At 48.7% G+C, this 26653-nt stretch overlaps 1 protein-coding gene across 1 annotated transcript in view; it reads right to left on the bottom strand.

Moving 5' to 3' along the window:
• Positions 1–26653, bottom strand: part of FANK1 (fibronectin type III and ankyrin repeat domains 1) — a 125879-nt gene that overhangs the window by 34386 nt on the left and 64840 nt on the right. The window contains exons 3-6 of the mRNA XM_068255733.1: positions 26077–26201; positions 19632–19713; positions 9838–9912; positions 4281–4346 (exon numbers count right to left, since the gene is read on the bottom strand). Of these exons, the coding sequence (XP_068111834.1) occupies positions 4281–4346; positions 9838–9912; positions 19632–19713; positions 26077–26201 (348 nt within the window). The remainder of the gene's footprint in view (positions 1–4280; positions 4347–9837; positions 9913–19631; positions 19714–26076; positions 26202–26653) is intronic.

Below are 26653 nucleotides of genomic sequence, written 5' to 3'. Positions count from 1 at the left end.
AGACTTATACTTGAGTCAATAAAAAATTCCAGCTTAAAGGGGGAACTGAAGTAAAAGGTATACGGAGGCTGCCATATTTATTTCCTTTTAATCAATACCAGTTGCCTGGCAGCCCTGCTAGTCTATTTCTCTGCAGTAGTATCTGAATAACACCAGAAACAAGCATGCAGCTAGTCTTGTCAGATCTGACTTTAAAGTCTGAAACACCTGATCTGCTGCATACTTGTTCAGGGGCTATGGCTAATAGTATTAGAGGCAGAGGATCAGCAGGGCTGCCAGGCAACTGGTATTGTTTAAAAGGAAATAAACATGGCAGCCTCCTTATACCTCTCTCTTCAGTTCCCCTTTAAGAGGGTTGAATATTAGAGTCGACTTATACTTGAGGCCAATTAGTATTCGAGTATATAGGGTACATGTGATTGCCGCTAATTACATTTACTCAGGGGCAGTGCAGGAGGCCCCCGGGGAGTGCAGGGAGTCTTAGAGATTGCAGCGGGTCATAATGGCGGGCCATTTTAAGGTCGAGGACGCTCTGTATTTGGACTATAAGATGCAGGGACTTTTTCTCCTCACTTTTGGGGGAGAAAAAGTGCGCCTTCTAGTTAAAAAAATACGGTATATATGAAACCGCTTCTATTCGGACACCACCTCTGTTCAGCGGTTTAATAAAGTTTTAACCTGCAAGTTCTGCTTTGAGTTGTACAATTGGTTTTTTTCCTTTCAATCATGTTAAACGATTGCTTTCCTTTTCTAATTGAGTAATTCAGTGACTCTGCCACGTCTAAATGAAATCCCGCTAACTATTTTATTATCAGCCGTCCGTTCTGGAGCCGAACGTGAAGGCGATCGATGCGAAGAAATGGGATCTGTGCGGGGCGCACACGGCAGCCTGTGTCCGCGGCTATCTAACACACGCAGCCTACGCCGCCCCGCGAACAAACGGGATGACCGCTGCACTTCCGCCATTCCATCTGCCGCATGGATCAATATTTACACTTTCCTGCGAATAGCTCAGAGGTATAGATCAAATGTGTAACTGGAAATCAGATACCGTGCCAATAAAGGCTTTGTGCACCTGATTAATTACTGAGGCTGCTCTTTCCTGCTCAGCTGTTATTTATTTTACAAGTTGATATAAACGTCATTGTATTGTGAATGTTACAAAGTACAGAGAGGTCTCATCTCCTCCCCAGGGGTGTGCTCCGGGGACAAGTGAGTAATCCAAAGTGTGCAGAAATGACCTGATAATTCCTCATTCCCAACATTGTTACAAGTTGTACTTGTGTTCCATGTGCCCAGACAGAACCACTAAGGAGAGTAGGAGGGGCTAAAAGAACGAAAGACCTTCTTACTACACAGCAATGCTAAATGTAATGTGTAGAACTGTGACCATACTGAGAAGGTAACAGGCAGGGCTGGATTACTGGAAAGACCACAAACGCACGGAGCTTGGGCGGCTGCAGGCCAAAGGATGCCTGGGCATGGAGGCGGGAATACTATATATGGAAGAGGTGGGTGAAAATGGGGAGCAACACATGGAACAGGGAAACTGATGCTCAAGGGAGCGGTTCATGAAAGGGGCTGCTGTACATGGGTGATACACATGGAAGACGGGGCAGCACATGGAATGAGAGGGGGCAACAGTACATGGATGATACACATGGAAGAGGGGGCTGCACATGGAATGGGAGGGGCTGCTGTACATGGATGATACACATGGAAGAAAGGGGCTGCTGTACATGAATGATACACATGGAAGAAGGGGCAGCACATGGAATGGGAGAAGGCTGCTGCACATGGGTGATGCACATGGAAGAGGAGACTGCACATGGAATGGGAGGGGGCTGCAGTACATAGATACACATGGAAGAGCAGGCAGCACATGGAATGGGAGGGGCTGCAGTACATAGATACACATGGAAGAGGGGGCTGTGCATGGAATGGGAGAATGGAAGGGGGCCTGCTGTACATGGATGATACGCATGGAAGAGGAGGATGCACATGGAATGGGAGGGGCTGCTGTACATGGATGATACACATGGAAGAGGGGGCTGCACATGGAATAGGATGGGCTGCTGTACATGGATGATACACATGGGAGAGGGAGCTGCACCTGGAATGGGAGGGGCTCCTGTACATGGATGATACACATGGGAGAGGGGGCTGCACATGGAATGGGAGAGGCTGCTGTACATGGATGATACACATGGGAGAGGGGGCTGCACATGGAATGGGAGGGGCTGCTGTACATGGATGATACACATGGGAGAGGGGAGTGCACATGGAATGGGAGGGGCTGCTGTACATGGATGATACACATGGGAGAGGGGGCTGCACATGGAATGGGATGGGCTGCTGTACATGGATGATACACATGGAAGAGGGGGCTGCACATGGAATGGGAGGGGCTGCTGTACATGGATGATACACATGGGAGAGGGGGCTGCACATGGAATGGGAGGGGCACTTCTGCACAAGAAAGGGAAGCCACATCATACTTGGCCTGGGGTGCAAAAAGTATAAATCCGGCCTTGGTAAGAGGTGGGTAAAGATATTTCAGCTGTCTATGAACACACAAGTCAGACTGCTAAAGAGAGAAACCGAGAGCCCAGTATGGTGTAGTATGTATTAAATCAAAGGGAGAAATGATTAGTAAGTAGTATACCGCTCAGGTAACCACTGTATAGGCAGGTGGGGAGATTAGACCTGTCTCCACTCAGGATTAAGATGTCGCTCTCTGAAGAAGGAAAAGAGGGTTTATCACCCTTCCACCGAGGGTAGAAATCTTGTCTGATAGATGTACAGAACAATGAATATACAAGGCTGCGCTGCCCACTCAATCCTATCACAATTTGCAACACCAATCTCCCAAATCCCCTTCTCAGTTATTTGTATCTTATCAGTCCAATACTGCAGTTTCCAAAAATAGTTCCTGTGTCTCAGTATTTAAAGTTCCACAGGTTGATATTCAGAGCTTACTGCAGCCGAGTTTACTGTAATTTGTGGTGGGATCGCTGTGTCAGGGTTCCAGATGTCAGGATATGTCAAGTAGATGAACTGCGCTCTCCACCTTCCTATAAAACAACATACAAATGGCACATAGTGTGACTCCATACACATGCACTTTGCCACATACAATCAATCACCACTGTGACAATTGTGCTCGTGTCGCACTCGTGTATCCACTCTGACTTGTCTGATAGATGTACAGAGGCGCCAACAGGATAAAAACTACTCAAATGTTTAAAATATTCGGGTGGCGGCGGTGGACCAGCCACTCAAAAATGGACTTGTTGCCGTCGCTTGAGAAACAAAACAATTTATTCACATACTCCACGTTCGAATAAATTGTTTTGTTTCTCAAGCGACGGCAACAAGTCCATTTTTGAGTGGCTGGTCCACCGCCGCCACCCGAATATTTTAAACATTTGAGTAGTTTTTATCCTGTTGGCGCCTCTGTACATCTATCAGACAAGTCAGACTGCATTGCGTATCCCTGTCATTTGCGGTCTTCACAGATCTAGACTGCAGCCAAATCTTTGTAAAGTCTGAAATCTCAGAATACCAGCAGGACACCAAGCATTATTGACATCTGTAGGACACCAAACCTTACTGATGTCTGTAGTGATGTCCCATACACATACCTCCCAACTTTATGAGATGAGAAAGAGGGGCACTTAAGCCACGCCCCTGTCACACCCCTGATCACGCCCCATCACACCCCTAGTCAAGCATATCAAAGATTTCATAAGAAAAATATATTGTTTTATAACTCAAACCACACTGGTCCTTTCTATCCTGGTTCATTTTCCTTCATATTAACATTTTACAATTAGTAATATCAATTTAAAAGATGGGAAGTTTAGAGAGTCAAACACATTTTTCAGTAGAGAAATATATATATTTACATAGAAAGAGGGACGTCCTGAAAGAGGGACAAATGAGGAGAAAAGAGGGACAGGGCTCCCAAAGAAGGACTGTCCCTCCAAAAGAGGGACAGTTGGGAGCTATGCATGCAACAACTTCAAGCAAACGATGCATGAAATCACTCAAACTTTTGGTAGGCCTTGTATTTAGGTCTAAAACTATCCAAATGCTATAGTTGTAGGCCTTAAAAGAAGTGTGAACCCCTAAAAATGAATTGATGTTGTATCCAATAATCTTGGGAGACAAATCCAGTGTGTTGGAGCCCATATACAGACCGGATGGGAAGTCTGCACAACTTCGATCTACTTCTAAGCTACATGAAAAAGTATGGACACTGTCTATAGATCACTGACCTGTTCTTTCCACTTCCATTCTCCTGGTGTACGTCTGCTCCGTGTTCAACCAGCAACTTCACCAGTCTAAGAGGGGAACCAGGAGAGGGAGATCAGACAGGATTCCTAGTCTCAGATCACAGATGCAAACTCATCATTGCAGTGAAAGAACTCATAGCCATATTAATGTTTATTCACATGGAGATACCCTCTAGGTAGCCTCAGATGCCCCTTACTATCAGGTAGCCACAGGTCCCCCCGACACACTATTAAGTAGGTTCTTTCTCCAGTTAGGTAACTTAGGTTGCCCCAGGTGCATCCAAATATCGGGAAGCCTCAGGTGCCACCCAGTATTAGGAAGCCTCGGGTGCCCCTCCAGTGGTGGGTAGTCTCAGGTACCCCCCAGTATTAGGAAGTCTCAGGTGCCCCTCCAGTGTTGGGTAGTCTCAGGTGCCCCCCAGTATTAGGAAGTCTCAGGTGCCCCCCCAGTGTTGGGTAGTCTCAGGTACCTCCCAATATCAGGAAGCCTCAGGTGCCCCTCCAGTGTTGGGTAGTCTCAGGTGCCCCCCAGTATTAGGAAGCCTCAGGTGCCCCCCCAGTGTTGGGTAGTCTCAGGTACCTCCCAATATCGGGAAGCCTCAGGTGCCCCTCCAGTGTTGGGTAGTCTCAGGTGCCTCCCAGTACTAGGAAGCCTCAGGTGCCCCCCCCCCCCCAGTGTTGGGTAGTCTCAGGTACCTCCCAATATTAGGAAGCCTCAGGTGCCCCTCCAGTGTTGGGTAGTCTCAGGTACCTTCCAATATCAGGAAGCCTCAGGTGCCCCTCCAGTGTTGGGTAGTCTCAGGTGCCCCCAGTATTAGGAAGCCTCAGGTGCCCCCTCCAGTGTTGGGTAGTATCTGGTGCCCCCCAGTATTAGGAAGCCTCAGGTGCCCCTCCAGTGTTGGGTAGTCTCAGGTACCTCCCAATATTAGGTAGCCTCACAGTGCCTCTCTATGCATTCAATAGACTTATGGCTTTGTTTTTAATCAGTGTTAGTTCAGCTCTAGTCATTAAATCAAACCTTGCATAGCGTATGGCAAACCTTAGTTCTGCTTCTGTGAAGCCGGAATACCCCTTTAACCTGGAAGTTCATCCTAATCCATATCACGTTATTATTGTGACTATAATTGTGAACTCAGCATTATGTTTGTTCTTCTTCTGAAGTCTATCGTCTCACATGGTAAGGAGAACGCTCCTTGGTTTATAAATCCTTCCAGATGTGACAAGAAAATAAAATAAGAGGCATAATGAAGGGCCCATCCACTGGTGAGTTATATAGAGGGAAGATGTATAGTGTATAGGACCAAGCCAGCAGCTGCTATCCATTACAGTCTCTCCTAATGAGGCCGTAAACTGCATATGTGCCTCGGGTGAGGCTCCTGGCATGCTGCCCCCCTGTGGCCTCCCCCTGCGTTACAGCCAAGTGATAGATGTTAGGCTGAGCAATCTCTGGCCCTCATGGCAAGACCCTCATGCTGCCAATAATAGGAGCCAGCTGCAACCGTTACATAACATTCCTCCCGGCCGCCCACGCATACATTTACCATATGCAGGATATCACCTGGGCCTAATCGCTGCTGAAGCCTGTGACAGGAACACAGCGTCGCCACACTTCCTGACCCAGATACCACAGAGGAGAAGGAAAGAGGCACAGACCTGGGGAACCCCTTCTGTGCGGCCACCAGGAGTCACTTCCTGACCAAGATACCACAGAGGAGAAGGAACGGGCACAATACACAAGCCTGTACCTGAGGAACCCCTTCTGTGAGACCACCAGGAGTCACTTCCTGACCAAGATACCACAGAGGAGAAGGAAAGAGGCACAGACCTGGGGAACCCCTTCTGTGAGACCACCAGGAGTCACTTCCTGACCAAGATACCACAGAGGAGAAGGAAAGAGGCACAGACCTGGGGAACCCCTTCTGTGCGGCCACCAGGAGTCACTTCCTGACCAAGATACCACAGAGGAGAAGGAACGGGCACAATACACAAGCCTGTACCTGAGGAACCCCTTCTGTGAGACCACCAGGAGTCACTTCCTGACCCAGATACCACAGAGGAGAAGGAACGGGCACAATATACAAGCCTGTACCTGAGGAACCCCTTCTGTGAGACCACCAGGAGTCACTTCCTGACCAAGATACCACAGAGGAGAAGGAAAGAGGCACAGACCTGGGGAACCCCTTCTGTGCGGCCACCAGGAGTCACTTCCTGACCAAGATACCACAGAGGAGAAGGAACGGGCACAATACACAAGCCTGTACCTGAGGAACCCCTTCTGTGAGACCACCAGGAGTCACTTCCTGACCCAGATACCACAGAGGAGAAGGAACGGGCACAATACACAAGCCTGTACCTGAGGAACCCCTTCTGTGAGACCACCAGGAGTCACTTCCTGACCCAGATACCACAGAGGAGAAGGAACGAGGCACAATACACAAGCCTGTACCTGAGGAACCCCTTCTGTGCAGTCACCAGGAGTCACTTCCTGGCCCAGATACCACAGAGGAGAAGGAACGGGACACAATACACAAGCCTGTACCTGAGGAACCCCTTCTGTGAGACCACCAGGAGTCACTTCCTGACCCAGATACCACAGAGGAGAAGGAACGAGGCACAATACACAAGCCTGTACCTGAGGAACCCCTTCTGTGAGACCACCAGGAGTCACTTCCTGACCCAGATACCACAGAGGAGAAGGAACGGGCACAATACACAAGCCTGTACCTGAGGAACCCCTTCTGTGAGACCACCAGGAGTCACTTCCTGACCAAGATACCACAGAGGAGAAGGAACGGGCACAATACACAAGCCTGTACCTGAGGAACCCCTTCTGTGAGACCACCAGGAGTCACTTCCTGACCCAGATACCACAGAGGAGAAGGAACGAGGCACAATACACAAGCCTGTACCTGAGGAACCCCTTCTGTGAGACCACCAGGAGTCACTTCCTGACCAAGATACCACAGAGGAGAAGGAACGGGCACAATACACAAGCCTGTACCTGAGGAACCCCTTCTGTGAGACCACCAGGAGTCACTTCCTGACCAAGATACCACAGAGGAGAAGGAACGGGCACAATACACAAGCCTGTACCTGAGGAACCCCTTCTGTGAGACCACCAGGAGTCACTTCCTGACCCAGATACCACAGAGGAGAAGGAACGAGGCACAATACACAAGCCTGTACCTGAGGAACCCCTTCTGTGAGACCACCAGGAGTCACTTCCTGACCAAGATACCACAGAGGAGAAGGAACGAGGCACAATACACAAGCCTGTACCTGAGGAACCCCTTCTGTGCAGTCACCAGGAGTCACTTCCTGGCCCAGATACCACAAGAGGAGAAGGAACGGGGCACAATACACAAGCCTGTACCTGAGGAACCCCTTCTGTGCAGTCACCAGGAGTCACTTCCTGGCCCAGATACCACAAGAGGAGAAGGAGGGGGGGGGGGGACTGTACCTGAGGAACCCCTTCTGTGCGGCCACCAGGAGTCACTTCCTGACCCAGATACCACAGAGGAGAAGGAACGGGACACAATACACAAGACTGTACCTGAGGAACCCCTTCTGTGCGGCCACCAGGAGTCACTTCCTGACCCAGATACCACAGAGGGGAAGGAAGGGGGGACTGTACCTGAGGTATCCCTTCTGTGAGGCCACCATGAGGCACTTCCTGACCCAGATACCACAGAGGAGAAGGAACAAAGCACAATACACAAGCCTGTACCTGAGGAACCCCTTCTGTGAGACCACCAGGAGTCACTTTCTGACCCAGATACCACAGAGGAGAAGGAACGGGCACAATACACAAGACTGTACCTGAGGAACCCCTTCTGTGAGGCCACCATGAGGCACTTCCTGACCCAGATACCACAGTGGAGAAGGAACGAGGCACAATACACAAGCCTGTACCTGAGGAACCCCTTCTGTGCGGCCACCATAAGCCACTTCCTGACCCAGATACCACAGAGGAGAAGGAAGAGGGGCCTGTACCTGAGGAACACCTTCTGTGCGGCCACCATAAGCCACTTCCTGACCCAGATACCACAGAGGGGAAGGAAGGGGGGACTGTACCTGAGGAACACCTTCTGTGCGGCCACCAGGAGTCACTTCCTGACCCAGATACCACAGAGGGGAAGGAAGGGGGGACTGTACCTGAGGAACACCTTCTGTGAGGCCACCAGGAGGCACTTCCTGACCCAGATACCACAGAGAAGAAGGAACAGGGGCCTGTACCTGAGGAACCCCTTCGGTGCGGCCACCAGGAGTCACTTCCTGACCCAGATACCACAGAGGAGAAGGAAGGGGGGACTGTACCTGAGGAACACCTTCTGTGCGGCCATCATAGGTCACTTCCTGACCCAGATACCACAGAGGGGAAGGAAGGGGGGACTGTACCTGAGGTATCCCTTCTGTGCGGCCACCAGGAGTCACTTCCTGACCCAGATACCACACAGGAGAAGGAACGAGGCACAATACACAAGACTGTACCTGAGGAACCCATTCTGTGCGGCCACCAGGAGTCACTTCCTGACCCAGATACCACAGAGGAGAAGGAAGGGGGGCTGTACCTGAGGAACACCTTCTGTGCGGCCACCATAAGTCACTTCCTGACCCAGATACCACAGAGGGGAAGGAAGGGGGGACTGTACCTGAGGTATCCCTTCTGTGCGGCCACCATAAGTCACTTCCTGACCCAGATACCACAGAGGAGAAGGAAGGGGGGCTGTACCTGAGGAACACCTTCTGTGCGGCCACCATAAGTCACTTCCTGACCCAGATACCACAGAGAAGGAAGAGGGGCCTGTACCTGAGGAACACCTTCTGTGCGGCCACCATAAGTCACTTCCTGACCCAGATACCACAGAGGAGAAGGAAGAGGGGCCTGTACCTGAGGAACCCCTTCTGTGCGGTCACCAGGAGTCACTTCCTGGCCCAGATACCACAGAGGAGAAGGAAGACGGGACTGTACCTGAGGAACCCCTTCTGTGCGGTCACCAGGAGTCACTTCCTGACCCAGATACCACAGAGGAGAAGGAAGAGGGGCCTGTACCTGAGGAACACCTTCTGTGCGGCCACCATAAGTCACTTCCTGACCCAGATACCACAGAGGAGAAGGAAGAGGGGCCTGTACCTGAGGAACACCTTCTGTGCGGCCATCATAGGTCACTTCCTGACCCAGATACCACAGAGGGGAAGGAAGGGGGGACTGTACCTGAGGAACCCCTTCTGTGCGGTCACCAGGAGTCACTTCCTGGCCCAGATACCACAGAGGAGAAGGAAGACGGGACTGTACCTGAGGAACCCATTCTGTGCGGTCACCAGGAGTCACTTCCTGACCCAGATACCACAGAGGAGAAGGAAGAGGGGCCTGTACCTGAGGAACACCTTCTGTGCGGCCACCATAAGTCACTTCCTGACCCAGATACCACAGAGGAGAAGGAAGAGGGGCCTGTACCTGAGGAACACCTTCTGTGCGGCCATCATAGGTCACTTCCTGACCCAGATACCACAGAGGGGAAGGAAGGGGGGACTGTACCTGAGGTATCCCTTCTGTGCGGCCACCATGAGTGGTGTGAAGCTGAGCTTGTCAGGAATGTCCGCCTTCACATGTCTGAAAGGGAGAAATGGAAAAAGTGTTAGGATCCTTCACTAGTAGTGTTTTGCAATCCAATTCTGATCGCTTGCAGATCACAAAAAACAGGTCATACATAAAGTGCAACTGAAGTGAGAGGGATATGGAGGCTGCCATGTTTATTTCATTTTAAACAATACCAGTTGCCTGGCTGTCCTGCTGATCTATTTGGCTGCAGTAGTGTCTGAATAACACCAGAAACAAGCATGCAGCTAATCTTGTCAGATCATAATGTCAAAACACCTGATCTGCAGCATGCTTGTTCAGGGTCTATGGCTGAAAGTATTAGAAGCAGAGGATCAGCAAGGCTGCCAGGCACCTGGTATTGCTTAAAAGGAAATAAATATGGCAGCCTCCGCATACCTCTACCTACTGTTGTCCTTTACAGCACACCTGAAGTGAGAGGCATATGGAGGCAAACATACTTATTTCCCGTTAAACAATGCATATTGACTGGCTGCCCTGCTGATCCTCCACCTCCAATACTTTTAGCCATAGACCTGGTTTCTGACTGAAGTGTGACTGGATTAGCTGCATGCTTGTTTAAGGTGTGTGATTCAGACACTACTGCAGCCAAAGAGATCAGCAGGGCTGCCGGGCAACTGGTATTGTTTAAAAGAAAATAAATAAGGCAGCCTTCATATCCTTCTCACTCGAGGTGTACTCTAAACTACTGGAAATTGGGCAGGAACCTTTCCATTCGCGAGAGGTGTTTGCGTTGTGATTGTGCCCAATGGTGAACGACGGTCTTGCTGGGTTTTTTTGTATCGATTTGCCCACGTGTAGAAAGTGTAGGAGCACACAAAAAAAAACATTGCATAGGAATTGCGGCGCTATGCGACTTTTTTGCGATCTGGCATTTCAAATTTCCCTCCCCTTAAAGGATTCCCGAAAGGACATATGACATGATGAAATAGACATGTGTATGTACAGTGCCTAGCACACAAATAACTATGCTGTGTTCCTTTTTTTATTTCTCTGCCTGAAAGAGTTAAATATCAGGTATGTAAGTGGCTGACTCAGTCCTGACTCAGACAGGAAGTGACTACAGTGTGACCCTCACTGATAAGAAATTCCAACTATAAAACACTTTCCTAGCAGAAAATGGCTTCTGAGCGCAGGAAAGAGGTAAAAAGGGGAATTTATCATCAGTGAGGGTCACACTGTAGTCACTTCCTGTCTGAGTCGGGACTGAGTCAGCCACTTACATACCTGATATTTAACTCTTTCAGGCAGAGAAAGAAAAAAAGAAACAGCATAGTTATTTGTGTGCTAGGCACTGTAGATACCCATGTCTATCTCATCATGTCACATGTCAGTTCGGGTATCCTTTAACCTGTAATCAGAGAAAAAAACGTTACATACTTACCTTAGTAAGGGGAAGGCTATGAATGCTCTGGAACTAATCCTCTGGTAGCCCTCTGATGCTGGTCTGAACCCATCTTCATCTTTGTGGCCGTACCCATAAATATGGCCAATCATGAATGTGGCGGGAAATAAAACGTACATGCTAACCATGTGGACAATGTGGTAACGGCCTGTCTGTGTCTGAGGATCCCAACACCCCTCTCAGCACTGAAAGAGAGATTCTCTGATGATCGGTCTTCCAACAATGTGAAGAAATACAACCTCATGATTGACAAGCGCTTCCCCATAAAACGGGCCGGTCAGATGGGGTCCCTCAGCGGACAGGAAGTGGATGGAGAACAGAGGGGGATGGGAAACCGTACACCACTCACGCGTTTTTACAACCCGGAGGAGACCATCAAACACTCCGGCAGGAAGAATTACACCTGCAGATAAATTCATACCCAGCAGTGAAAGGTCTGCCAGACCAGCAGATTGCCTGAAAAAAAAAATCAATTACGGTATGTTCGCAAAGGTGCTGTCAGTTCCTCTCAGAAGCTCACCATTTTCTTCTTACAACGATCCCTTCCAGTTCTGACAAGATTTGTTCAGAACTGAAATAGATCAGTTGCCGTCAGTTATAACTGAAAGGACAACTGATGAGCAAGGTAATTTCCATGTTTCCCTATGGCTCAAGTGGGTGATATTACAGTGTAACAGTGTGCTGACCAAGGTAGCTGTTATGGGGTAATGGCCATTTATAAAATGGAGGATGGAGAATTCCATTGATCACAGTAGACAAATGGGATGCATGAGAGGAGAAAGAGATTGAGTAGTAGACTACACGGGAGGGAAGTATAACGTGTCTATGTTTATTTTGACTTCTAATTTTCAGTTCAGGCTTCCTTTAAGGAAGGTTCTCATATAGTTAGGTGATGGTGCATAGAATGACTCTTTATCAGGAGGCTTCTGTAAAGATAAAATTATTTATTGATCCAGGATGTAAAAATGTATTTGTAAATGCAAGAATCCAGTAGAAGTACTGGGGGGGGGGGGGCAGTGAGATTATCTCAGCGATGTATTGCGATGCATCCAAGTCAACAATGCATCATTGCAGTTCCTACTGCAAACTACAGGAAAGCATCTACTCATGCGTGTGTCCGAGTAGGACGGAACAGGTAATATGCATAATATGTTGGCACTTTATAAATACAATATATAATCTCATCTGTAGGAAATGTCAATAAGACACTGATTATTTCAGCTTGCATGTAGATTCAACGGAAACTGGCCAGCATCTTTGTATTAATCATTTTCAGGTAATGTCTTTATAAAGAATAAAGGCCATGCTGAGAATCCCCCATAAAGAGATGGACTAGCCCAAAACTTGTCGGTTCTGTCAGATTTTTACTCCTTACGCTAAGTGACAGCAACATAGGAGAAAAATCAAGTATGGCTCATTTTACTCTGGGAGAAATGTACTTCTTATTTGTGCGGGTTTTAAATTTTAAGATTTTCGCGACAGTTCCTCTTTAAAGCTGCAGGGCCCATTTTGTAAAAAATGGCCTGGTTACTAGGGGGGTTTAAGCCCAGGGTCTTCAAGTGGTTAAAAGGCGCAACCAATTTCACTGTAATGGGTATTTATTAAAAGTTACGTTTTATACATTTATAATAATTTTTAATTGTACTTTTTTTTTTTACAACAGTGGTCCTTTAATGTAATTTGGTTTATTTCCGGGCGTCCTTTTATCTGGTGTTCTCTTGTAAAGTGCGAATTGATAAATATGCACATGGCGTCGCAGGACCATCGCTGGACCACAGATCGCACGGCGGCATCTAGCCAGCGTCGGCAGTACACGGGCACCGTCCTTATTCAGAGACTTTGACTTTTATTAACCTTTTCAGATACACCGATAGTCCGATATTACTAATTGCGGCAATAAAACGGCCGGGATTTTCAGTTTCATAATCTCCATTTTTCTAAAACTTAAAAGGGAAAAATGGAAGCTACAAGTCTGACTTTTATAAGAAAACTCATCTAAATTTAATCCCTAAAAATGTCCCCTCTGGGTGTCTCGAAGTGTCGCTGCCGAGATAAGGCGGGAAGAGGTCAGCGCGAAAATTACAAAAGGTCGCCAGAGAGACTGTTCAAAAAACTTCGGAAATGTTCAGACTGCATATTTAATTGAAGCTGTATCGAGCTGGAATGAGGCAGGATGGATTCTGGGAGAGCTTTGATTTCACCTGAGCTGCAGGCATTTATCAGAAATAATACACACTCCGGCCTATGAACCAGACACGACCAATCAGATACACCCAAATCAGTGTTTAATGCAAAATATATACTCACTGTCTCAGCAACACACAAAAAAGAAAAACAAAAAGGTTAGAATAAGGGCAACAAAAGTTTGGAAAAATAAAAAGGGGGAGAGGAAAAACAAAAAGAAACAAACACGTGGCAGTGTCTCATGTGTGTGCCGCAATGCATACAGGGAGATCACTTTAGGTAGTGACAGGGACCCCCACTCATCACATCTCATCACTAACAACCAACCAACCATGTTTAGTGACTGGGTCTCCCCCTAGTTAAAGGGACGCTTAAGTCAAACAAAAAAAATGAGTTTTACTCACCTGGGGCTTCCAATAGCCCCCTGCAGCTGTCCGGTACCCTCGCCGTCTCCCTCCGATCCCCCTGGCCCCGCCGGCAACCACTTCCTGTTTCGGTGACAGGAGCTGACAGGCTGGGGACGCGAGTGATTCTTCGCGTTCCTGGCCACAATAGCGCCATCTATGCTGCTATAGCATATATCATATACCATATAGTAGCATAGAGGGTGCTAATGTGTCTGGGAACACGAAGAATCACTCGCGTCCCCAGCCTGTCAGCTCCTGTCACCGAAACAGGAAGTGGCTGCCGGCGGGGCCAGGAGGATCGGAGGGAGACAGCGAGGGCACCGGACAGCTGCAGGGGGCTATTGGAAGCCCTAGGTGAGTAAAACTCATTTTTTTTTGTTTGACTTAAGCGTCCCTTTAACTAGGGGGAGACCCAGTCACTAAACATGGTTGGTTGTTATCAGCGGGCCCAAGGTGCCTGTGCAGTACTGCTGATCCGACCTGGCTTCACTATTTCCACCTGAGCCCGAACTAAAGTTGCAACTGCGCCTGCACGAAGCTCTCACATGATGGTTACGATCCTGGAGCTCTCACCACCGTCCGAGAGCTGCCAGAGCTGGATCGGGGCTGCAGGAGAGGGTGGGGGAGTCTCATTAGGATCCAGAGGCTTCCCCCTCCCGAGGTAAGTATCCCCCCCCCCCCCCCCCCGGGTCTTTTTATTAGCGGTGTTCTTTAAGTTAGGCGGGTGTACGGGCCATTAGACATGTTATCAAAGTGGACCCAAATTAAAAATACAAGATTTCAGAAATAAAATCTATTTTCTAAATTATAATAATAAATAGCAGCCTTTTTTCAGCTGCTACATTTATTGGAGGAACCCCTCCCTTCCTTTCAAATTGCCGGGACAAAATCCGGCAAACTGGAGGAGTAAATGGAGGAATTGCTAATGGCTGCCACCTGTATAACCCTAGTTATGAAAAGAGAAGGGTGAAAAGCATGCACTGAAATGCTCATAGGCTTGAAGGAGAGTTTATTTATCTTTGTATGTGTCAGAGTGGTGCAACTATATATTTTTAATTACAAAAAATGTTTGGTTTGGGTCCGCTTTAAGATATTTAAGTTGATTTTAGTGCACAAAGCGCAGAGGTGTTTAGCAGTGCCATAGTTAAGGTGCTATGGGCCCCAGTGCAAGTTTTACAATGGGGTCCCCCAAGCACTCTATACATAACAATTGATACGGCGCACCAAAACCTGCCAATGGCAACAACAGTGTCTGAGATGCAAGAAGGGGATGGGGAACAGCTTGTTAAAGGGAACCTGAGCAGTTAATAAAAATGAAATGGATATTTACCTGGGGCTTCCTCCAGCCCATTGTAGGCTGCGAGATCCCTCGGCATCCTGGCTCCTCTCCTGGTCCCGCTGGTCGGCTCCATTACCGGCGACTTTCGGGTTGAAGGTCGGCAGTACTCTTCCTGGACAAAGACACTCCCCTTCATCACCCCGGCCGGAGTGACAGTCCTGCGCATGGGCGGTTTTCTAACTCTGAACTGCGCATGCGCAGGACTGTCACACCGGCCGGCGTGATGACACAGGGCCGGTTAAAGCCACATGGGGGCCCTGGGGCAAAAGTAACTTGGGGCCCCCATACAACCCCCCTTCCAGCGAAGTCAGCCCCTGAACCGACTGCTGCCCCTCGTGGTCTCGCATAGACTTCTCCCATGGCCCCGCACATTGTGTAGCTCAGCTGCCTTGTATTAACTCACCTGTATCAGCTGCTCCATCCTGTGCTTTGCCTTCAGCCCTGCTGCCTGTGTCTCCTCCATCCAGCACATGTTACATGTAAATAACATGCAGAGGGTCATAGAGGCAGGCAGCGTGGCTGAAGAGGGAGCACGGGATGGACCTGCTGCAGAGACAGGTGAGTTATTACAAGGCAGATGGGTAGGAGTGTAACTACATCAGGCCCCTCTGCAGAGATTTGTTGGTGGACACCCCCCTTGGACCAGAACAGAGACATACCAGCAGAATCAATCAGTAAAGAAAATAAGAGTGTTGCCCAAGAATGTCCCACAAAGCTACGTATGCCATGTTCCAACAAGCTATTCAGTCAACTATTCAGACATTAAAAAAAAAAATCAGCAGGATTGCACTTTTATTTAGCTTTCCTGTATGACAAGAAGACACAGCCAGCACTAGGGGAAGAGGGAAACAAAGGTGAATGAGGGAGGGCAGGTGCCAACCAAGAGTGCGTCTGAGCGTTTTTCAAATCAACAGTGATTTGGAAAGCACTTGGCTAATGTTACCCTATGAGGGTGTTCTTACAGCATTGTTGTGATTGTTCAAAATCACCAACACACTGCATGTAGCATTTTTTTGAGCGATTCATTCTAAAATCGCTCTGAAAATCGTTTCATAAAATCGCACTCACAAATTGCTAGCCATTGCTATTGCGATTTTGGCGTGCACTAGCCCAGAGAGAGGAGGAGTGGAGAGACAGAGAATAGCCTGAGATGGAGCAGAGCTGTATTGCATTCTCACAACACACAGAGGCTACTTGCCTGTAATACGATTATTGTCCCTGCCGGTCTCTCACACAAGTCAGAAAGCAGCCCTCCTGGAGTCTAGGGACTGTCAAAAACTTTTCAACTTGTATAACACCTTATCCACACATGCAGTCATTATAACAATGGGGCGAGACAAGACAGATGTTTTCCCACAGACCCTCCAGGCAAGCTCTGCATCATGCTGTGTATATTTACCAGCTTGCCTGCCCTTTAATTGCACTTTTATCAGCTAGCCTTGTGTTTCACATTGCCTTATGCTGGGCATACGGTTTAAGCCACATGGGGCCCTGGGGTAAAAGTCTGGCTCGATTGATAATATCCGACAGGTCCGATGACCTGCCGGATAGATTACCCGGGGAATCGAGCGGCTGATAAGGAGGGCCGGTGGGGACGAGCAGGAATCGATCTGCCGCCAGATCAACCCGTGTATGCCCAATTTAACAACAACAAACCTGAATACACCAGACACCAGACCAGCCCTAAATCACTGAATGAAAGGCAGCCTGGGGGGAGATTGCCCCCCTTCCCCCCTGGCCAGTGTGGGTCTGCCTGCCACTGCAGATGAGCTAAACATGCAGGCATATGGGAAGACCACCTGGGGGGCCCAGCAGATGTCAGAGGCCCCGGGGCATTTGCCCCTTTTGCCTCTATGGTAGCGGCTGGCGTGATGACGTGGAGCAGCCCTGTACAAGAAGAGTACTGCCGACCTTAAAGAGGAACTCCAGTGAAAATAATGTAGTAAAAAAAGTGCTTCATTTTTTACCATAATTATGTATAAATGATTTAGTCAGCATTTGCTCATTGTAAAATCTTTCCTCTCCCTGATTTACATTCTGACGTATTACATGGTGACATTTTTACTGTGGGCAGGTTATGTAGCTGCTCCTAGTGGTTTTGGCTGTTAGAGACAGCTGTAAACAGCTAATTCCTGTCTGTGAACATTGTTACATTGTGGCAGTTTGCCCAGAGTACCGCGGTACTCAGAGCTTCTTGTGGGAGGGGTTTCAGCACAAAATCAGTCATACAGCGCCCCCTGATGGTCTGTTTGTGAAAAGCATATTTCTCATGTAAAAGGGGGTATAAGCTACTGATTGGGATAAAGTTCAATTCTAGGTTGGAGTTTCTCTTTAAGCCTGAAAGTCTCCAGTAATGCCAGTGGGACCGGGAGGAGCCAGGAGGACTCCAGGGGACCTCGCGGCCTACGGTGGGCTGGAGGAAGCCCCAAATAAGTACCAATCTCATTTTTATTAACTGTTCAGGGTAAATGATCAATACTATTCAAACCATCTATAGAAGTGAGGAACTGCAGAAAAACTAGGAAAAAAAGCACAGGGAAACCGGGAGCCCGTTCTGGTGTATTATCAAGTCAGTAAGGGAGGGTAAGAGTAAATATACTCACAAGTATTGGTTGCTCAATGAGGCAACCGCTCGTCTGGGCGTGTGAGGGAGTCCCGTCCCCACTCGGTCTTTAGAGTAATGGTCGCTGCTCCTTAAAAAGGCTTCCTCAGGTCAAATAGGGTGCTGAAAAGGGATAGTAGTGTTTGGCGCCCAGGAACACTACTATCCCTTTTTAGCACCCCATTTGACCTGAGGAAGCGGTTTAAGCCACGAAACGCATTGTCTGAAGTGCTAATCGTTAATAAATACCTATATTCTTTTATTAAACGGATGTCTCCTTGTTTAAAGGTAGGCAAGATATTTTTTGATTAACTTCTGATGAATACATACTGTATACGCATCCACTATCACCAAGGGCGCCTCCGATCTACAGAAGTGATTATTACCAGCACAGGACCAATATAGGGAAGCAGGAAATTTGGGCGCATGAGGCAGGTGGACAAAAAGGGCGCCGCCATTCACTCCCATAATAAATATCGTTTAATCGGCGCCCAACAGGAAAAAAGGGCGCCGGAGAAAAATAACGTTTTAAAAGCGGCGCCCGGAGACTTTTAATGTTTTATAACGGTTTCTCATGATTACACATTATTTAATGATTTATAATTTTTTAAACATTACTTTTAAACGAAAAACTGTACAATTTTTTTTTTTTTTTACAGTTTTAAACGAAAAACCGCACCATATTTTTTTTAAACGTTATTAATGCTTATCACAGGGGGGGTCTTAGGGTTAGGCACCACCGGGGGGGTCTTAGGGTTAGGCACCACCAGGGGGGTCTTAGGGTTAGGCACCACCAGGGGGGTCTTAGGGTTAGGCACCAACAGGGGGGTCTTAGGGTTAGGCACCAACAGGGGGGTCTTAGGGTTAGGCACCAACAGGGGGGTCTTAGGGTTAGGCACCAACAGGGGGGGTCTTAGGGTTAGGCACCAACAGGGGGGGTCTTAGGGTTAGGCACCAACAGGGGGGGTCTTAGGGTTAGGCACCAACAGGGGGGTCTTAGGGTTAGGCACCAACAGGGGGGTCTTAGGGTTAGGCACCAACAGGGGGGTCTTAGGGTTAGGCACCAACAGGAGGGTCTAGGGCTAGGCACCAACAGGGGGGTCTTAGGGTTAGGCAACAACAGGGGGGTCTAGGGCTTAGGGATAGGTACAGGGAGGGTTCTGTGTGAGAGTAGGGTTAGGTATAGCTTTAGTAAAATTCTTATTAATGTTTTATAAAACGTTATTATAAATTTCAATTTTTAAACAGGGAAGATTAACGTTTTTAAAATTGCCGATTTTATACACATTATTTAATGATTTATAACTTTATAAAACATTATTTTTAAACAAAATATAACACAAATTTTTTTTAAACGTTATTCATGATTATCTTTTAAAACCCTGCGCCCTTTTTTCCCGGCGCCATTTTTTAACGTACGCCCAATATAGAGTCTAATACTGTGTTTGAGGGAGGGCCTCCCGGGGCCCCAGTGCAGTTGCAACCTCTACATCTCCTATTGCTACGCCAATGGTGTTTAGCAAACAATAGACATAAGTCATGTTGCATGGTGCCCCTCCAGATAATGAGTGAGCTAGGAAATTGCCCAATGCCCTAAACAATGTTGGCCCCGGCTCCAGAGTTACTTTGGAATAGTCGTATCCATTGCACACAAGCAGCAGTTCAATGGTTTAGGTAAATAGTTGGACTTGAGAAGGGGAACAGTAACTGCACCAGCAAGGGGCAGAAAGTCTAAAGTGTGGGGGGAGGGGATGTATTGCAGACAGAATTACTGACCCGGATTGCAGTATGTTGATGACAGCTTCTTCATCATTCATATTCACAGCTCGATGGAGATGTTCCCCGTTCATCGGTTCTCCTGCAGAGACACACAAATAACTTTGTCAGACATACATCTGCATTTGTCACCGATCTACTAGAGCAGTTTCATTATATATGTATAGAAGATGCAGCCAGCCTCGTATGAAGCGCTGAGGAGCTCCAGTCTGACTCTCTCTGGCCAAACAACCCTTTTATGTGGCTGTGAGAGAACGCGGAAAAGCCGCCGCGTGTTGCTGAGGAGGCGGCGGATTCCGCGTCCAACGCGGAGGCGTGCGTCTGGTAACAGGGCAGAACGCAGAAGAGCCGCCGCATGTACTAGTAAGGCGGCTGTTTCCGCGTCCAGCGCGGCGGTTTGCACACGGCAGCGTGTCTGGTGTGGCTGAGTCTGCTAATGCACACAGGCTTAGGAATACATGCGTGCGCTGAGGCAGAACTCTTATACTGGGCATGGAGAGATCAGCTGATCACGCCGATCAGCTGACTCCAGAGCAGGTTACTATTGGTTGATCAATTAGGGGTGGTGCCGGAGAGCACTACTCCATATATAGTTACTGCTGACCAGTCTCAAGTTGTCTGCCGTTGCGATCACTACGTGGAAGCACTCAGACCTTAGTCAGATCCAACAGTGTGTTTGAACCAGGTGGACCTGGGAATTCACACTGAGCCAGATTACTTGTATTGTGTTCAGTTTATGCTTAGACTAGTTCCAGGGTGTAGAGACCACAGACCTCACACCCAGACTAGGGAACTTGTGTTATCTATCTGTTATACTTCAGACTAGTTCCAGGGTGTAGAGACCACGGACCTCACACCCAGACTAGGGAACTTGTGTTATCTATCTGTTATACTTCAGACTAGTTCCAGGGTGTAGAGACCACGGACCTCACACCCAGACTAGGGAACTTGTGTTATCTGTTATTCTTCAGACTAGTTCCAGGGTGTAGAGACCACAGACCTCACACCCAGACTAGGGAACTTGTGTTATCCATCTGTTATTCATCAGATTAGTTCCAGGGTGTAGAGACCAAGGACCTCACACCCAGACTAGGCATTGTTGATATCTGTTATGACTTTCTGCTTTCTTGACTATCCCTTTGATCTCTGATTCGGTACCTCACATATCTGATATTCCTTTGCCAGACCCTGCTTGCCCTGGATACCGAATCAGCCTTCTGTCTTTGTACTTAATCTGTCCGTGTGTTGCCGACCTGGCGTGCCCGACCTTGAGAGCTATCTCTCCTCTTCAGAGATAGTCTCCAGATCAGATAGTGACGTCCACCTTCAGGTGTCACTCACTCTCTGGTCCTTCCTATCCCCAGCCTGACTCCACCCCTGGGAGAGTCTCAGGCTGCTGGAAGGTTCCTGTGCCCTCAAGAGCAGTATTCCTTTACTGCCTATGGTCACCTGTTCAGCAGGTGCATTACTCAAAGTACTACTGTTACACCAAACACTCACATACCTATTGGTGTCCAGAGGTTAGCAATATATCTGTATTATCGGTGATTCTGCAGATCATCAATAATCAGGTATATATTTGCATTCTTGGTGATACTGCAGATCACCAATAATCAGATTCTCTCTGCGTGCTGACACCAATCGTTACAGTGGTTATTATTGACCCGAGGAAGCTGGAAATGCTGTGAAATGCAACTCTACTGTGTGCAATAAAATTTAAATTCTGCTGCTTTGAAATCCATGGGAAAGGTAATCCAACTATACCTCTACTTTTTAAACAGTTTTATACTTCTCCATCTACCAATTGTTACTCATTACACCTCTGTTGGGAGGTTGTATATTCAGTGTAGCTCTTGTTCCCGGGACCGAAATAACTGCAAGGAGGGTGACTGTGGAGGACCGACGCAAACCCGAGCGGGGGCGGGAACTCTGTAAGCCTTACTTACTGGTGTAAAAGAGTTAGTACAAAGGTGCCAAAAAGGATAAACATTTTTTTTTTTAAAAACCGTTTAATAGAGGGAAACTGTTGTGGATTTACCGCCTTGTAGATCAGACATAAAACCGTTAATTTAATTAAAAAATAACATTTATTGGATGCTCCACAATGCAATGCGTTTCGCACGGCTACAATCCCGCATCATTAGCCTGCAAAACGCATTGCATTGTGGAGCATCCAATAAATGTTACGTTTGAATTAAAATAACGGTCTTATGTCTGTTGATCTACGAGGGAGGCAAGTCCACCACAGCTCCTCCTTTTAAAACGGTTTTTAAACATTTGTATCCTTTTTGGAGCCTCTGTTGTAACTCTTGTACATAGTCCGCCCCGGGTGGAGGGGTGTATCCCCATTTTTTCACTTATACCTGAGAGGGGTCAGTTTCTAATTCTCCCCACTTGCTTCTATAGTGGTTGCGTGTGTGCAGGGGGCCGGTTCGCCCATGAGGCGGGGTGAAACAAAGGTCTCAGGCGCCACTTGGGGGCGGCCCCCGTCTGTCCGTGGGTGTGGGGGGCGCCGAGCTGGAGGGGGTAGCGGGCAGGAAGGGGGTATTGGGCTAAGCGGCGGGGAGGGGTCGGACCCCCCCCCCCCCACACCTCGGTCCCCCTATCGGCGCTCCCCCTCCAGCTTTAAAAGGTTAAGTAGCAGCCGCTACTAGTAAGAGGCAACGGACGGGAATGACTCACCTCTTCCGAGGTTCCAGCGTGCGTTCCACTGTCGTCCCTTCCTGCAATGCCGCCCACTGTATTGTAAGTGGACGGCATTGCAGAAAGTGACGACAGTGGAGCGCACGCTGGAACGCGGAAGAGGTGAGTCATCCCCGCCCGCTGCCTCTTACTAGTAGCGGCTGCTACTTAACTTTTTAAAGCTGGAGGGGGAGCGCAGATCGGGGGACCCATTAAGAGGGAGGTGGTAGTCCGATCCCCCTCCCCGCCGCTTTGCCCAATACCCCCTTCCTGCCCACTACCCCCTCCAGCTCGGCGGCAACCCACCCACGGCTTGAGGAGGGGGGGGGGGGGGGGGGCGATTTTTTATAAGTTTGCGGCAAAAGTCTAGGGCCGGCCCTGCCTGTGTGGCAACCCAAATTTGTGAGTATATTTTCTATCGTTCTTACAATAATCCACGTGATCTACACAAATACTACACTATATTGGGCTTAATGACTATAGCGGTGCTCAGAGGGTAATGCTGGCACCAGCATTATATTAGGCGGTTTCCAGAACATAAATACTAAACCAAAACTGGGTGAATATTTGCAATAATGATAAAAATTCCGGCATGCAAATTGTATGCAACTTGAAAACGGGCAATCAAATCACTTCCTGTAGCTTTTGATTGGTCCAAAGCTGCATGGAAACAGGAATTAGCAGTGCCTCACTTCCTGTTTCTACTCCAATCAGATACGTGGACAGATCTGCATAGAGGTGGAGCAAGTGTGGCGTGTTGAGTTCCTGCAGTGCAGAGATACGGGTGGAATAGCGGGTCAGTTCTGTATTTTTTTTTTCTTTTTAAATTGGCGTTTCAGCTCTGAATAAAGCAGCGACCGCCATCCTATTTCCCATTAGGAAATCCTATATCATACGGTTATAAATGAAACTGCCGCTGCTGCAGTGAAAGTATTTCCGGAAAGAATTTAATCTGTTGGCTGCAGCACTTCCCTCAATCTGCCGCAGTTCTCGAGACGGTATTGTGTGTGTGAGCCGCCGGACTGGGAAATTCCATCATATAAGCTATCTAAATCCTCCTTCATTCAATTTTATATGCTTCTCCCCCTCTAAGCCACAAATCTATTTAAGAGAGCGATCTATTAACGTCTTATTTAGACAGATGATGTTTCTGAACTGGGGAGAGTATGTTTTACAGCGCGGTATCTTATTGCGCCAGCAAATCCTGCAGAACGTGTCCGATACTCCAACCGGCCGCACGATCCACCGTTCCTAGAAAATGGAATAAAAAAAACGCTGTTCATGGCGGGGCCCAAAATGTGACACTTCTAAGTAAGCGAAGTCTGCAGTATTATGTAAGCAGGGAACGTGAGTGCCAAAAGCTACTCATGTATAACATCTAGTAGCAGTGTCTGGGGAAAGGCATAAGGCACAGCACTGCCACCCTTCTTTCCTTGCTACAGTTTACTTTGGATGGAGCAGCAGAATGTGTACAGAGCATGGAGCAGCAGCATGTGTACAGGGCATGGAGCAGCAGCGTGTGTACAGGGCATGGAGCAGCAGCGTGTGTACAGAGCATGGAGCAGCAGCGTGTGTACAGAGCATGGAGCAGCAGCGTGTGTACAGAGCATGGAGCCGCAGCGTGTGTACAGAGCATGGAGCCGCAGTGTGTGTACAGAGCATGGTGCAGCAGCGTGTGTACAGAGCATGGAGCAGCAGCGTGTGTACAGAGCATGGAGCCGCAGCGTGTGTACAGAGCATGGAGCCGCAGCGTGTGTACAGAGCATGGAGCAGCAGCGTGTGTACAGAGCATGGAGCCGCAGCGTGTGTACAGAGCATGGAGCAGCAGCGTGTGTACAGAGCATGGAGCAGCAGCGTGTGTACAGAGCATGGAGCCGCAGCGTGTGTACAGAGCATGGAGCCGCAGCGTGTGTACAGAGCATGGAGCCGCAGCGTGTGTACAGAGCATGGAGCCGCAGCGTGTGTACAGAGCATGGAGCCGCAGCGTGTGTACAGAGCATGGAGCAGCAGCGTGTGTACAGAGCATGGAGCAGCAGCGTGTGTACAGAGCATGGAGCAGCAGCCTGTGTACAGAGCATGGAGCAGCAGCCTGTGTACAGAGCATGGAGCAGCAGCCTGTGTACAGAGCATGGAGCAGCAGCCTGTGTACAGAGCATGGAGCAGCAGCCTGTGTACAGAGCATGGAGCAGCAGCCTGTGTACAGAGCATGGAGCAGCAGCCTGTGTACAGAGCATGGAGCAGCAGCCTGTGTACAGAGCATGGAGCAGCAGCCTGTGTACAGAGCATGGAGCAGCAGCCTGTGTACAGAGCATGGAGCAGCAGCCTGTGTACAGAGCATGGAGCAGCAGCCTGTGTACAGAGCATGGAGCAGCAGCCTGTGTACAGAGCATGGAGCAGCAGCCTGTGTACAGAGCATGGAGCAGCAGCCTGTGTACAGAGCATGGAGCAGCAGCCTGTGTACAGAGCATGGAGCAGCAGCGTGTACAGAGCATGGAGCAGCAGCGTGTGTACAGAGCATGGAGCAGCAGCCTGTGTACAGAGCATGGAGCAGCAGCGTGTGTACAGAGCATGGAGCAGCAGCGTATGTACAGAGCATGGAGCAGCAGCGTGTGTACAGAGCATGGAGCAGCAGCGTGTGTACAGAGCATGGAGCAGCAGCGTGTGTACAGAGCATGGAGCAGCAGCGGGTGTACAGAGCATGGAGCAGCAGTGTGTGTACAGAGCATGGAGCAGCAGTATGTGTACAGAACATGGAGCAGCAGCGTGTGTACAGAGCATGGAGCAGCAGTGTGTGTACAGAGCATGGAGCAGCAGTATGTGTACAGAACATGGAGCAGCAGCGTGTGTACAGAGCATGGAGCAGCAGTGTGTGTACAGAGCATGGAGCAGCAGCGTGTGTACAGAGCATGGAGCAGCAGCGTGTGTACAGAGCATGGAGCAGCAGTGTGTGTACAGAGCATGGAGCAGCAGTGTGTGTACAGAGCATGGAGCAGCAGTGTGTGTACAGAGCATGGAGCAGCAGCGTGTGTACAGAGCATGGAGCAACAGCGTGTGTACAGAGCATGGAGCAGCAGCATGTGTAAAGAGCATGGAGCAGCAGCATGTGTACAGGGCATGGAGCAGCAGCGCGTGTACAGAGCATGGAGCAGCAGCGTGTGTACAGGGCATGGAGCAGCAGCATGTGTACAGAGCATGGAGCAGCAGCGTGTGTACAGAGCATGGAGCAGCTCTGGGGAACAGAGTCAGGTATGAGCACAACCCTGTGCCCTGCTGTGTGTATGCTTCACTTTCCCCTTCATTACCGATGTCGGCTGTCCTCATTATCTGTATCCAAACTGCTCCTGATCGATCATGTCGATCATCAGAAGCAGATTGGACATTTAGGAAATAATTGTCAGATCCTGTCAGTCGGACGGGAAATTGCATTATGTACCCAGCATGATGTCCTACCATATTATTATTATACTGTATTATGCGTGGCTGAAGGAGACCTTCCAGGAATCCCCCCCCCCCCCACTCTTGGGTTTGCCCCGTGTCTAGCAATACTGCACCACTGGGCTCCTGGTCTTTCTCATTCACAGAGACTTGGATCAAGGATCGGAACTGTATGTGAGATAAATAAGCATGTAGGCCTGAGCAGGAGTCCAGTTCTTCATTCCCTGCACGGATTGCAGCAGGAGTGGAGCCGACCGCAGATACTCCTTCCATTAGGCCAGGAACATGACAGAGGCACGTCACATAGCATAAATATCATTCTACTTACTTGTGGTGGAGACGGACACCACCGGACTATACGCATATTCGCCATCAAACGCCGTCACCTTCAGCCGGAACCTGTAGTTTGTGATGGACTCTAAACCCTCCACGAGATGCTTCCGGGAATATCCCCTGAAATAGAAGAGGAATTCAGCAAATAAAGCCAAACTGAAACCAAAGTCATGACAGCCGATTCATGAAATAGGAAAAAAACTGACCGCCATCCAACGGTAACCAATCAAAATCCAGCTGACTGTTTCCTGGCCCGAGTGTCTCCGGTTATAGATGGCAGGTAGAGGGCAGCAGAGCATGAAGGAATCCAGCTTGGAACAGATCTTCTGACATTCACATAAACATGCTTCCTCATATCACAAATATGTGCGCTGGCAGGCTCCGCTGCTTATCTCTGATCAGAGAACAATAAAGGCCGAGCCAGAAAAATCCAACCCAGCCAACTAGCAAGGCATCTTACTCCAACTGTACTGAGGTCTCAGCTCTCATCATATGTGCTTCCTAGACAGTCTGACGGGTGGGCACTGACGCATCACACAGTAACGGGCAATTTGTGGGTACAATTCATTTAA

This window comes from Hyperolius riggenbachi, chromosome 10 (genome assembly GCF_040937935.1).
Source record: "Hyperolius riggenbachi isolate aHypRig1 chromosome 10, aHypRig1.pri, whole genome shotgun sequence".
Classification (NCBI taxonomy): Eukaryota; Metazoa; Chordata; class Amphibia; order Anura; family Hyperoliidae; genus Hyperolius; species Hyperolius riggenbachi.
The sequence above is the reverse complement of the archived record's forward strand: the minus strand, read 5'-3'. Positions and strand labels throughout refer to the sequence as shown.